The 13324-nt window shown below is 44.0% G+C and overlaps 1 protein-coding gene across 4 annotated transcripts in view; it reads right to left on the bottom strand.

The window, feature by feature from the left end:
* Positions 1 to 169: 169 nt before the first annotated feature.
* The window catches only part of LOC131937849 (DENN domain-containing protein 1B), a 28458-nt gene continuing 15303 nt past the window's right edge, over positions 170 to 13324 (bottom strand). For 3 of the 4 annotated variants that reach the window (XM_059295527.1, XM_059295526.1, XM_059295529.1), the window contains 7 exons: positions 9427 to 9480; positions 8884 to 8991; positions 8604 to 8653; positions 6577 to 6733; positions 6188 to 6284; positions 3876 to 3992; positions 170 to 3322 (listed from right to left, as the gene is read on the bottom strand). In XM_059295527.1, coding sequence (XP_059151510.1) covers positions 2004 to 3322; positions 3876 to 3992; positions 6188 to 6284; positions 6577 to 6733; positions 8604 to 8653; positions 8884 to 8991; positions 9427 to 9480 — 1902 coding nt within the window. In that variant the 3' untranslated portion in view covers positions 170 to 2003. The remainder of the gene's footprint in view (positions 3323 to 3875; positions 3993 to 6187; positions 6285 to 6576; positions 6734 to 8603; positions 8654 to 8883; positions 8992 to 9426; positions 9481 to 13324) is intronic. The other variant, XM_059295528.1, reaches the window with a different exon arrangement.

Below are 13324 nucleotides of genomic sequence, written 5' to 3'. Positions count from 1 at the left end.
ACGGAGGTGGTGGGCACATAATCCACATTTGATGTGGACACATTTTGTTAACACAATAAAACTGCCACTGCAATATTGATCCAACATTTATTACATAGACAAGAAAAGAAAGCACTATGCCACTGAACTCCACAATAGAGAAAGTAAATGATCAACAAGTGTTGAGTATGTCAAGTTGTGACCAATCTTTTATTTCATCAATTTAAAACATCCAACTTTTTTATTCAACCCCCTAGAATAAGCTCAACTCCCCATGCTAGATTAGACTACACACAAAGCTACTTAAGATACATAAATTATTTCAATGGAAAGTGTGTTGCCTAAACTCTCATAAAACATGGATTCATTTAAAATATCCCCCTTATAAGTTTATGGAGACAAAACATGACGGCATTTCAAACTAATCTGTAAAGCAGAGAAAATAGTTACAGATATTGGGTAGCTGACCCACATGTGACCACAGGTACAGCTGATGCAGAAATAAATAATTGTGCAGCTGACAAGATGGGGTAAAGGAAGAAGTGAGTATTGCTGTCAGCTCTATAGTAATGATGATTGACTGTACATGACTCAAGGTCCAGCCACCAACAATGGTATTCAGGTTTCATTCACAAATCTTTTACACAATACAAACATCTGTAGTAATGATGATTGACTGTACATGATTCAAGGTCCAGCCACCAACAATGGCATTCAGGTTTCATTCACAAATCTTTTAAACAATACCAACGTATCATTTTCACACAGAATTTTGGCAGTCTAGAAAATGGAGTGAACTAATTGGTCCAAATCACACAACATACAAGGTGCACCCTTACTACACAAAATAGTTTGATCTGATGATAAATTTCCCCATTCAGACCTGTCGGGCACATGAACTAGTTGAAGTAGAGATCAGATTTCTTGACCTGAGCATATGAAGGGATGGTGTGTTCACCTTTCCCTGTCAGAGCAAGTCCAAACCAGTATCCAAACTCACCAACTTTGGGCTAGCAGTCAAGCGCTCTACCACTAGGCCTCACAGTTCTGATGATGGTTGATCTAAATATGATTTCATGATAATACTGATTGACCAACTAGAACACGAGAAATATCACATAGAGAAAGAATTGCCTAACTCTGACTACGTATGAAATCACATACAAAGCTACAGCTCATACAGAGCCTGGCAATAAATAACTACACGTAAAAATTTGACGTACCGGTACGAGGCTGACAAAGCCAGCATAAAATGTAGACTCACTGGTCAGAAAAATGCTGACACCATCATCTGACCAGTTTCCCCACTGACACCATCATTGACCAGTTTCCCCACAGGAAATATAAAGCAAAGTTTATTTAATATGTACAACATAGGCTTAGGTTCATTTACATGTACAAAAAAGGGGCTTAGGTTACTTTAGACAGGGTAAAGTCAGTTCAAAAGAAGTTTAAAAATAACTATTGGCTCAAACAAGAGTACTACGTTAGCTGAAGATATGTAGCTGAAAACAACAATGGTTACTTAGCATGGTGTCATCAAACCACAAGATTTGTTGACAACAGGTAGAAATCACAAAGCTTTTGATGCACTCTCTGTGGTCCACTCAGACAATCATTTCAGACAATCATTTGCCCATGTATACCACACATCCACACAGATGTGCCCATGTAGCCCACACATCCACACAAACGTGCCCATGTAGCCCACACATCCACACAAACGTGCCCATGTATCCCACACAGACCCATGTAGCCCACACATCCACAAAGACGTGCCCATGTAGCCCACACATCCACAAAGACGTGCCCATGTAGCCCACACATCCACAAAGACGTGCCCATGTAGCCCACACATCCACAAAGACATGCCCATGTAGCCAACACATCCACAAAGACCAGACACGTGTACAACACTCCACCAACTCCACAAAGACCAGACATAGTTTGGTACTGAACATAGATATGGCCATGTATGTTGGAACAAATGTGCCAGTGAGAGAATTGACAAAGTTTCTAGCAGTTTATTCAAAAGTTTCCCACTTTGACTGTTGGGGTTTGTCTGGGTGACCAGGGGCATTGTTCAGTTTGGTGCCACCAAAGTCAATGTCTATGAGATCACTGAACGTGTCTGATGCTTTACTAGAGGTCATGGCAGGCGAAGATCTGAGAGACACGGGTGTGGGGCTACTCCTGGCGCTAGAGGGGTGGCTGGTGGAACCTGGGGTCAGAGGGGATGGCCCAAAACTTGTGTTGGCCATGCTGTTGGACCCAGTGGATGGCCCAAAACTTGTGTTGGCCATGCTGTTGTTCTGCCCAGGCATGGCGGATTGGGGCCGCGAGTAAGGGGCATAACTCTTGGCTGGAAGCTTGCCTGGTGAAGCCATATGTGGGTTTGGAGAAGACGTGAAGGGCAGGCTGGAGCGCTGAAAGCTGTGCTGGGTTGTGGTGTAGACCCCCGGTCTCAGGATAGGACTGGACAGGTGGGGTGGGGCTGTGGGCAGGGACTGGTGGACAGGGGACTGGTGGGGGGAGGGGAGGTGTGAGGATAAAAACGGGTTGTTGGCGTGGGTCTGCCGCAGAGGCATGATGCCCACTGGGATGGAAATGTTGGGTCCTTTGGTCAGTGAAGCAACTGACCACTCGTGCATCAGAAGATCTGAACTCTCTCTACGTGGTGTGTGGCTAGATGCAACAGGATCAATCTTTGCTCCGTCAGAACAGCCATCTGAGGAGTTGGACTTGTTGGATGTGGCCAGCGGGTCGAAGAACTCGGTGGTGGAATCTTTGCCCAGTCTCATTAAATCCTGGTCGTCACCTTTGACACTTGGCCGCAGCAGCTGAGTCTCGCGTCTGAAGGCTTCTGACCTGGTCAGTGAGACGCGGCTTCCCTTGTTCCTGTCCCACAGCCTGACCTCCACTGTGTCCACTGTGTCCGAGTCACTGTCCTCTAGCACGCCGCCGCTTGTCTTGCCTGCTGACTTGGAGGACGCCAGTGGATCAAAGATATCCGAGTCTGTAGTTTCTGACTCGGTGGAATCAAACTTGATGAGCGGTGCGTCCTGCACACTTTGTGTCGGAGCGTCCTGGGGTGGGGCGCCACTGGTTGACAAGCGAGGGAGGGGTCGGGGAGAGACCTGAGCTGACCCGGGGCTGGCTGGTGGGGCGCCCTGACTAGAATTGCTTTTGTTCTTTTTACCCCTGGGTGGGGCTATAGGTGTAATGTCACTGGCTGGTGCTATCTTGGTGGCGGGTCGGATAAGTTTGTCTGACTGAGGTCGGATAAGTTTATCGGATTGCACTCGGATCAATTGATCAGTTTGTGGTTGGTAGACTTTCTCTCCTGAAATCAAATAGTTTGGATCAGTGAATCAGTTGACTAGATTAGGTTTGGATTAGTTGACAAGATTAGGTTTGGATCAGTGAATCAGTTGACTAGATTAGGTTTGGATTAGTGAATGAGTTGTCTAGATTAGGTTTGGATTAGTGAATCAGTTGACTAGATTAGGTTTGGATTAGTGAATCAGTTGACTAGATTAGGTTTGGATTAGTGAATGAGTTGACTAGATTAGGTTTGGATCAGTTGACAAGATTAGGTTTGGATCAGTGAATCAGTTGACTAGATTAGGTTTGGATTAGTGAATCAGTTGACTAGATTAGGTTTGGATTAGTGAATCAGTTGACTAGATTAGGTTTGGATCAGTGAATGAGTGAATTCCTTGACTAGATTATAAGCATTAAGTGACTTGACCCAGTCCCATATGACTTAAAAGTACCAACTAGAGCAACATGACTTGACCCAGTCCCATATGACTTAAAATGACTTGACCCAGTCCCACATGACTTAAAAGTACCAACTAGGGCCACATGACTTGTCACAGTGTGAGTTGACTGACCTGCCATGACTGAGTGCCTGTGGGGTGACTGATGCAGGCTGGTTCTGTCCTTCATCTCCTTCATGTCTCGGGGCAAAACTTCAAAGTTCAAATCTAAAAGCAGATAAATTTCCAAGACTGAACACTTTGGTGTGGCAACACTCACCTCAACGCTCAAGCTGACAATGGCAGCTGAAACAAGAACTACAACATTCTCAACAGTTGCCATTGTTTGCGTTTTTTTTTGGGAGTTAAAAGTTTGCATGGGAACAAATGAAATGTTGATTTACCTTCTTCTGAGCTGCCAAGTTTATCAAATAAAATGTTAATTTACCTTCTTCTGAGCTGCCAAGTTTATCAAATAAAATGTTAATTTACCTTCTTCTGAGCTGCCAAGTTTATCAAATAAAATGTTGATTTACCTTCTTCTGAGCTGCCAAGTTTATCAAATAAAATGTTGATTTACCTTCTTCTGAGCTGCCAAGTTTATCAAATGAAATGTTGATTTACCTTCTTCTAAGCTGCCAAGTTTATCAAATAAAATGTTGATTTACCTTCTTCTGAGCTGCCAAGTTTATCAAATAAAATGTTGATTTACCTTCTTCTGAGCTGCCAAGTTTATCAAATGAAATGTTGATTTACCTTCTTCTGAGCTGCCAAGTTTATCAAATGAAATGTTGATTTACCTTCTTCTGAGCTGCCATGTTTATCAAATAAAATGTTGATTTAACTTCTTCTGAGCTGCCAAGTTTATCAAATGAAATGTTGATTTACCTTCTGAGCTGCCAAGTTTATCAAATGAAATGTTGATTTACCTTCTGAGCTGCCAAGTTTATCAAATAAAATGTTGATTTAGCTTCTTCTGAGCTGCCAAGTTTATCAAATAAAATGTTGATTTAGCTTCTTCTGAGCTGCCATGTTTATCAAATAAAATTTTGATTTACCTTCTTCTGAGCTGCCAAGTTTATCAAATAAAATGTTGATTTACCTTCTTCTGAGCTGCCGAGTTTATCAAATGAAATGATTTACCTTCTTCTGAGCTGCCGAGTTTATCAAATGAAATGATTTACCTTCTTCTGAGCTGCCAAGTTTATCAAATAAAATGATTTACCTTCTTCTGAGCTGCCGAGTTTATCAAATGAAATGATTTACCTTCTCCTGAGCTGCCGAGTTTATCAAATGAAATGATTTACCTTCTTCTGAGCTGCCAAGTTTATCAAATGAAATGATTTACCTTCTTCTGAGCTGCCAAGTTTATCAAATGAAATGTTGATTTACCTTCTTCTGAGCTGCCAAGTTTATCAAATAAAATGTTGATTTACCTTCTTCTGAACTGCCAAGTTTATCAAATGAAATGTTGATTTACCTTCTTCTGAGCTGCCGAGTTTATCAAATGAAATGATTTACCTTCTTCTGAGCTGCCAAGTTTATCAAATGAAATGATTTACCTTCTTCTGAGCTGCCAAGTTTATCAAATGAAATGTTGATTTACCTTCTTCTGAGCTGCCAAGTTTATCAAATGAAATGTTGATTTACCTTCTTCTGAGCTGCCAAGTTTATCAAATGAAATGATTTACCTTCTTCTGAGCTGCCAAGTTTATCAAATGAAATGATTTACCTTCTTCTGAGCTGCCAAGTTTATCAAATGAAATGATTTACCTTCTTCTGAGCTGCCAAGTTTATCAAATGAAATGATTTACCTTCTTCTGAGCTGCCAAGTTTATCAAATGAAATGATTTACCTTCTTCTGAGCTGCCAAGTTTATCAAATAAAATGTTGATTTACCTTCTTCTGAGCTGCCAAGTTTATCAAATGGGATGTTGATTTACCTTCTTCTGAGCTGCCGAGTTTATCAAATGGGATGTTGATTTACCTTCTTCTGAGCTGCCGAGTTTATCAAATGAAATGATTTACCTTCTTCTGAGCTGCCGAGTTTATCAAATGAAATGATTTACCTTCTTCTGAGCTGCCAAGTTTATCAAATGAAATGATTTACCTTCTTCTGAGCTGCCAAGTTTATCAAATGAAATGATTTACCTTCTTCTGAGCTGCCAAGTTTATCAAATAAAATGTTGATTTACCTTCTTCTGAGCTGCCAAGTTTATCAAATGGGATGTTGATTTACCTTCTTCTGAGCTGCCGAGTTTATCAAATGGGATGTTGATTTACCTTCTTCTGAGCTGCCGAGTTTATCAAATGAAATGATTTACCTTCTTCTGAGCTGCCGAGTTTATCAAATGGGATGATTTACCTTCTTCTGAGCTGCCGAGTTTATCAAATGAAATGATTTACCTTCTTCTGAGCTGCCAAGTTTATCAAATGAAATGATTTACCTTCTTCTGAGCTGCCAAGTTTATCAAATGGGATGATGTTGCTGTCACACTCATCCACCGAGTCGCTGGAAGGGGCGGAGGAGGAACCACTGGAGACCTGCGGGAGAAATGTGGGGCTCATAAAGGGCTGACCCGCACAGGGACTGGCTGACCCACAAATGGACTGGCTGACCCGCAAAGGGAGTGGCTGACCCTAACAGGGACTGGGTGACCCACACAGGGACTGGGTGACCCACACAGGGACTGGGTGACCCACACAGGGACTGGGTGACCCACACAGGGACTGGGTGACCCACACAGGGACTGGCTGACCCACACAGGGACTGGCTGACCCACACAGTGACCCACACAGGGACTGGGTGACCCACACAGGGACTGACTAATTATACCTCGCCTTCCTCAGTGTAGTGTTTGGGCAGCATCTCCGCGCTGGCTGACCTAAAGATGGCGGCCTGGATGTCTTGGTCCCCCATCAGACTGACGTCCACTGTGTGGTAGCTCAGCCTCAGCTGGCTGTCATCATGGATCTCATCAGGCTGGAGGCTCCTGCAGGGCCAGAGAACACACTTGAGGGGGAGGTCATCAAACTTTACTGTCAGGGGGGGGGGGGGGGGGGAGGTCATCAAACTTTACTGTCAGGGGGGGGGTCATCAAACTTTACTGTCAGGGGGGGGGGGGGAGGTCATCAAACTTTACTGTCAGGGGAGGTCATCAAACTTTACTGTAAGGGGGGGGGGTGATCAAACTTTACTGTCTGGGGGGGGGGGTCATCAAACTTTACTGTCAGGGGAGGTCATCAAACTTTACTGTAAGGGGGGGGGGGGTGATCAAACTTTACTGTCAGGGGAGGTCATCAAACTTTACTGTAAGGGGGGGGGTGATCAAACTTTACTGTAAGGGGGGGGGGGGGGGTGATCAAACTTTACTGTCAGGGGAGGTCATCAAACTTTACTGTCAGGGGAGGTCATCAAACTTTACTGTCAGGGGGGGTGATCAAACTTTACTGTCAGGGGAGGTCATCAAACTTTACTGTCAGGGGAGGTCATCAAACTTTACTGTCAGGGGAGGTCATCAAACTTTACTGTAAGGGGGGGGGGGGGTGATCAAACTTTACTGTCTGGGGGGGGGGGGTCATCAAACTTTACTGTCTGGGGGGGGGGGGGGGTGATCAAACTTTACTCTAAGGGGGAGGTCATCAAACTTTACTGTAAGGGGGGGGGGGTGATGAAACTTTACTGTCTGGGGGGGGGGTCATCAAACTTTACTCTAAGGGGGAGGTCATCAAACTTTACTGTAAGGGGGGGGGGGTGATCAAACTTTACTGTCTGGGGGGGGGGGGGGGGGGTCATCAAACTTTACTGTCAGGGGAGGTCATCAAACTTTACTGTAAGGGGGAGGTCATCAAACTTTACTGTCAGGGGGGGGGGGGTGATCAAACTTTACTGTCTGGGGGGGGGGTCATCAAACTTTACTCTAAGGGGGAGGTCATCAAACTTTACTGTCAGGGGGGGGGGGAGGTCATCAAACTTTACTGTAAGGGGGAGGTCATCAAACTTTACTGTCAGGGGGGGGGGGGTGATCAAACTTTACTGTCTGGGGGGGGGGGGTCATCAAACTTTACTGTCAGGGGGGGGTCATCAAACTTTACTGTCAGGGGAGGTCATCAAACTTTACTGTAAGGGGGGGGGGGTGATCAAACTTTACTGTCTGGGGGGGGGGGTCATCAAACTTTACTGTCAGGGGGGGGGTCATCAAACTTTACTGTCAGGGGGGGGGGAGGTCATCAAACTTTACTGTCAGGGGAGGTCATCAAACTTTACTGTAAGGGGGGGTCATTAAACTTTACTGTTGGGGGGGGGGGTGATCAAACTTTACTCTAAGGGGGAGGTCATCAAACTTTACTGTCAGGGAGGGGGGTCATCAAACTTTACTGTCAGGGGGAGGTCATTAAACTTTACTGTAAGGGGGAGGTCATCAGACTTTACTGTCAGGGAGGGAGGTCATCAAACTTTACTGTCAGGGAGGGGGGTGATCAAACTTTACTGTTGGGGGTGGGGGGGGGTGATCAAACTTTACTCTAAGGGGGAGGTCATCAAACTTTACTGTCAGGGAGGGGGGTGATCAAACTTTACTCTAAGGGGGAGGTCATCAAACTTTACTGTCAGGGAGGGGGGTGATCAAACTTTACTCTAAGGGGGAGGTCATCAAACTTTACTGTCTGGGGAGCTCATTAAACTTTACTGTAAGGGGGAGGTCATCAGACTTTACTGTCAGGGGAGAATAATGCCATTCAATGAGGGAAGAATAATCTTTTTTTTGTGAAGGTAAGATTTAAAAGTGAAACAGTCAAGTTTTTAAAAGTGAAACAGTCAAGTTTTAACAAAACAATAAAAAAAAATGGGACAAAAAATCTCACCTGCTCTCTGGTCTACTGAAAGACTTGTTGGGTGGGGGAGGGCGTGGTGGCTGTAGAGAAAAATTTTACATTGAAACATTCACAACTAAGAGAAGGTGGAATACCTAAACTTGACCTTTCACCCTTAGTGCTGACCTTTCACCTTAAGCAAGTTGACCTTTTTAACTGTGTATACATTTAGCCTAGTGTGTTGACTCTAAACTGTTGATCTTTCACCTCAACAGTTTTGACCTTGAACCTCCATAACTTGACCTTTGAGCCACCAAGACCAAGCACTTACCCTGGCTGAGCGCGGCTCCACAGCTGAGATCTGTCGGAGAGACTTGGGCTTGGCGTGGACCAGCCCACCAGATGGGCGAAACACGTCTTTCTCTTCTACGTCAGTTAACTGGTTGGGGTAGGGTAGGGTAGGGTTAGTAGAGCAAGTCAGGACATGCAGAGAGGAGAATCATTTCAAAGTTGTACATGTAACATGTCACGTGTGGGATGGGGTGTGATAAGTGAGGTGTGGGATGGGAAGTGGGATGTGGTGTGATAAGTGAGGGTGTGGGATGTGGTGTGATAAGTGAGGGTGTGGGATGTGGTGTGATAAGTGAGGTGTGGGGTGGGATGTGGTGTGAGGTGTGGGATGTGAGGTGTGGGGTGGGATGAGGTGTGTGGGGTGGGATGAGGTGTGTGGGATGTGATGTGAGGTGTGGGACGGGATGTAAGGTGTGGGAAGTGGTGTGATGTATGTGTGGTGTGGCATGTGATGTGGGATGTGGTGTGAGGTGTGGTTGGAATGAGTGAACTAAGAAACATATATGACAATGCACCAGCTGACCTCAGTGAACTTGGTCTTGATGCCAGACATGGCTTTCTTGCCCTGCTGGGTTATCTGGACAAAAACAAATGTATCAGTGGACCAATCACAGGGCTTCACACAGTCAACATACCTTCAAGGGACCAATCACAAGCATTCACACTGTCAACCAATGGACCAATCACAAGCATTAACACTGTCAACCAATGGACCAATCACAAACATTCACACTGTCAGCATTCCTTCAGTGGACCAATCACAGGCATTCACACTGTCAGCATGCCTTCAATGGACCAATCACAAACATTCACACTGTCAACATGCCTTCAGTGGACCAATCACAAGCATTCACACTGTCAGCATGCCTTCAATGGACCAATCACAGGCCTTCACACTGTCAACATGCCTTCAGTGGACCAATCACAGGCATTCACACTGTCAGCATGCCTTCAATGGACCAATCACAGGCCTTCACACTGTCAGCATGCCTTCAATGGACCAATCACAGGCCTTCACACTGTCAACATGCCTTCAGTGGACCAATCACAGGCATTCACACTGTCAGCATGCCTTCAATGGACCAATCACAGGCCTTCACACTGTCAACATTCCTTCAATGGACCAATCACAAGCCTTCACACTGTCAGCATGCCTTCAGTGGACCAATCACAAGCATTCACACTGTCAACATTCCTTCAGTGGACCAATCACAAACATTCACACTGTCAACATGCCTTCAGTGGACCAATCACAAACATTCACACTGTCAGCATGCCTTCAATGGACCAATCACAAGCATTCACACTGTCAGCATGCCTTCAATGGACCAATCACAGGCCTTCACACTGTCAGCATGCCTTCAGTGGACCCATCACAAACATTCACACTGTCAACATGCCTTCAATGGACCAATCACAGGCCTTCACACTGTCAACCAATGGACCAATCACAAACATTCACACTGTCAACATGCCTTCAATGGACCAATCACAAGCATTCACACTGTCAACCAATGGACCAATCACAAACATTCACACTGTCAACATGCCTTCAGTGGACCAATCACAGGCCTTGACACTGTCAACATGCCTTCAATGGACCAATCACAAACATTCACACTGTCAACATTCCTTCAGTGGACCAATCACAAACATTCACACTGTCAGCATGCCTTCAGTGGACCAATCACAAACATTCACACTGTCAGCATGCCTTCAATGGACCAATCACAAGCATTCACACTGTCAACATGCCTTCAATGGACCAATCACAAGCCTTCACACTGTCAGCATGCCTTCAGTGGACCAATCACAAGCATTCACACTGTCAACATTCCTTCAGTGGACCAATCACAAACATTCACACTGTCAACATGCCTTCAGTGGACCAATCACAAACATTCACACTGTCAGCATGCCTTCAATGGACCAATCACAAGCATTCACACTGTCAGCATGCCTTCAATGGACCAATCACAGGCCTTCACACTGTCAGCATGCCTTCAGTGGACCAATCACAAACATTCACACTGTCAACATGCCTTCAATGGACCAATCACAGGCCTTCACACTGTCAACCAATGGACCAATCACAAACATTCACACTGTCAACATGCCTTCAATGGACCAATCACAAGCATTCACACTGTCAACCAATGGACCAATCACAAACATTCACACTGTCAACATGCCTTCAGTGGACCAATCACAGGCCTTGACACTGTCAACATGCCTTCAATGGACCAATCACAAACATTCACACTGTCAACATTCCTTCAGTGGACCAATCACAAACATTCACACTGTCAGCATGCCTTCAGTGGACCAATCACAAACATTCACACTGTCAGCATGCCTTCAATGGACCAATCACAAGCATTCACACTGTCAGCATGCCTTCAATGGACCAATCACAGGCCTTCACACTGTCAGCATGCCTTCAGTGGACCAATCACAAACATTCACACTGTCAACATGCCTTCAATGGACCAATCACAGGCCTTCACACTGTCAACCAATGGACCAATCACAAACATTCACACTGTCAACATGCCTTCAATGGACCAATCACAAGCATTCACACTGTCAACCAATGGACCAATCACAAACATTCACACTGTCAACATGCCTTCAGTGGACCAATCACAGGCCTTGACACTGTCAACATGCCTTCAATGGACCAATCACAAGCATTCACACTGTCAGCATGCCTTCAATGGACCAATCACAGGCCTTCACACTGTCAGCATGCCTTCAGTGGACCAATCACAAACATTCACACTGTCAACATTCCTTCAGTGGACCAATCACAAACATTCACACTGTCAACATGCCTTCAGTGGACCAATCACAAACATTCACACTGTCAACATGCCTTCAGTGGACCAATCACAAACATTCACACTGTCAACATGCCTTCAGTGGACCAATCACAAACATTCACACTGTCAACATGCCTTCAGTGGACCAATCACAAACATTCACACAGTCAACATGCCTTCAGTGGACCAATCACAAACATTCACACTGTCAACATGCCTTCAGTGGACCAATCACAAACATTCACACTGTCAACATGCCTTCAGTGGACCAATCACAAACATTCACACAGTCAACATGCCTTCAGTGGACCAATCACAAACATTCACACTGTCAACATGCCTTCAGTGGACCAATCAAAGTAAAATTTAGTCCCAGGGTTGATAAGCGTTGAAAGTGAAGTAATCATGTGAGAAATACTGAAGTTACATTGATCTACAAATATGTTGAATCAAATATGTGGGATTATACCTTTGTGGTTTTAAACTATTTAATTCAATCCTTTGACCAAAGTAATAGCCAAAATCATAACTAGCAGCTAACCTAATTAAAAGAGCTCAATTAATAATAATAATTGGCTAACACTAACAGCCAAATTAAACCACATTTAATCACTACAGATTAATTAAATATGACCAACATTTAATCACTATAGATTAATGAAATATGATCAACATTTACAATTTGACAAAAACATCTGTTTTGAGACAGAGATGTTTGATAATATTAATCAGCTGGTTGGCATTTAGAATAACTTAGGTTGTAACAAAGGGTTGGCATTTAGAATAACTTAGGTTGTAACAAAGGGTTGGCATTTAGAATAACTTAGGTTGTAACAAAGGGTAGGAAGTTGGAATAGGCCTGCAACACATGATTCTAATGACAGTTAACTTTCCACTCGTCAAATTTTAAAATAGCACCAATGGTTAAAGAAATCATGAAGCTGAAAAATGTTTTAAGTTTTAAACCATTGGTGATTTAACATAAGACAAGATGGGTTCAGGGATTGAGGGTGGGTGATGGTGTTTGGTGATGGTGTTTGGTGATGGAGTGTTGGATCTAACTGCCAATAAAAGCAACAAAGATGTGCACACAAAAAAGGTTGTGCAAGCAGGCATTAGCAGCAGGCTGGAGAACTATGTTCTGGACAACAAATGTGTCAATATGTAAATAATTCCTGATACATTAGGTTACACATGTATCAACATGTAAATAATTCCTGATACAATACAAATGTATCAACATGTAAATAATTCCTGATACATTAGGTTACAAATGTATCAACATGTAAATAATTCCTGATACATTAGGTTACAAATGTATCAACATGTAAATAACTCTTGGTACATTAGGTTACAAATGTATTTCTTGTCTCTAGCAGGGGACATAAATGGGTATATGGTAAGCATAGAGGAATGGGAATTGAGAGAGAGAGATCAATGGATTGATGGGTCAGGGCATTGGGGGACAGGGGATGTCAAGGAACTAAGGCAGGGGTGGGTCAAAGGATTGGGGACAGATAGATTAAGAGGACTAATCTGACTGACAACAGATGGAACTGAAGTGAAAGATTATTTGAGGGATGAGCGAGAGAAAGATGA

The sequence above is a fragment of the Physella acuta genome, unplaced genomic scaffold, assembly GCF_028476545.2.
Source record: "Physella acuta isolate Inbredline_101_S28 unplaced genomic scaffold, ASM2847654v3 ptg000223l, whole genome shotgun sequence".
Classification (NCBI taxonomy): Eukaryota; Metazoa; Mollusca; class Gastropoda; family Physidae; genus Physella; species Physella acuta.
Note: the sequence above shows the minus strand (reverse complement) of the source record. Positions and strands in the feature narration are given on the sequence as shown.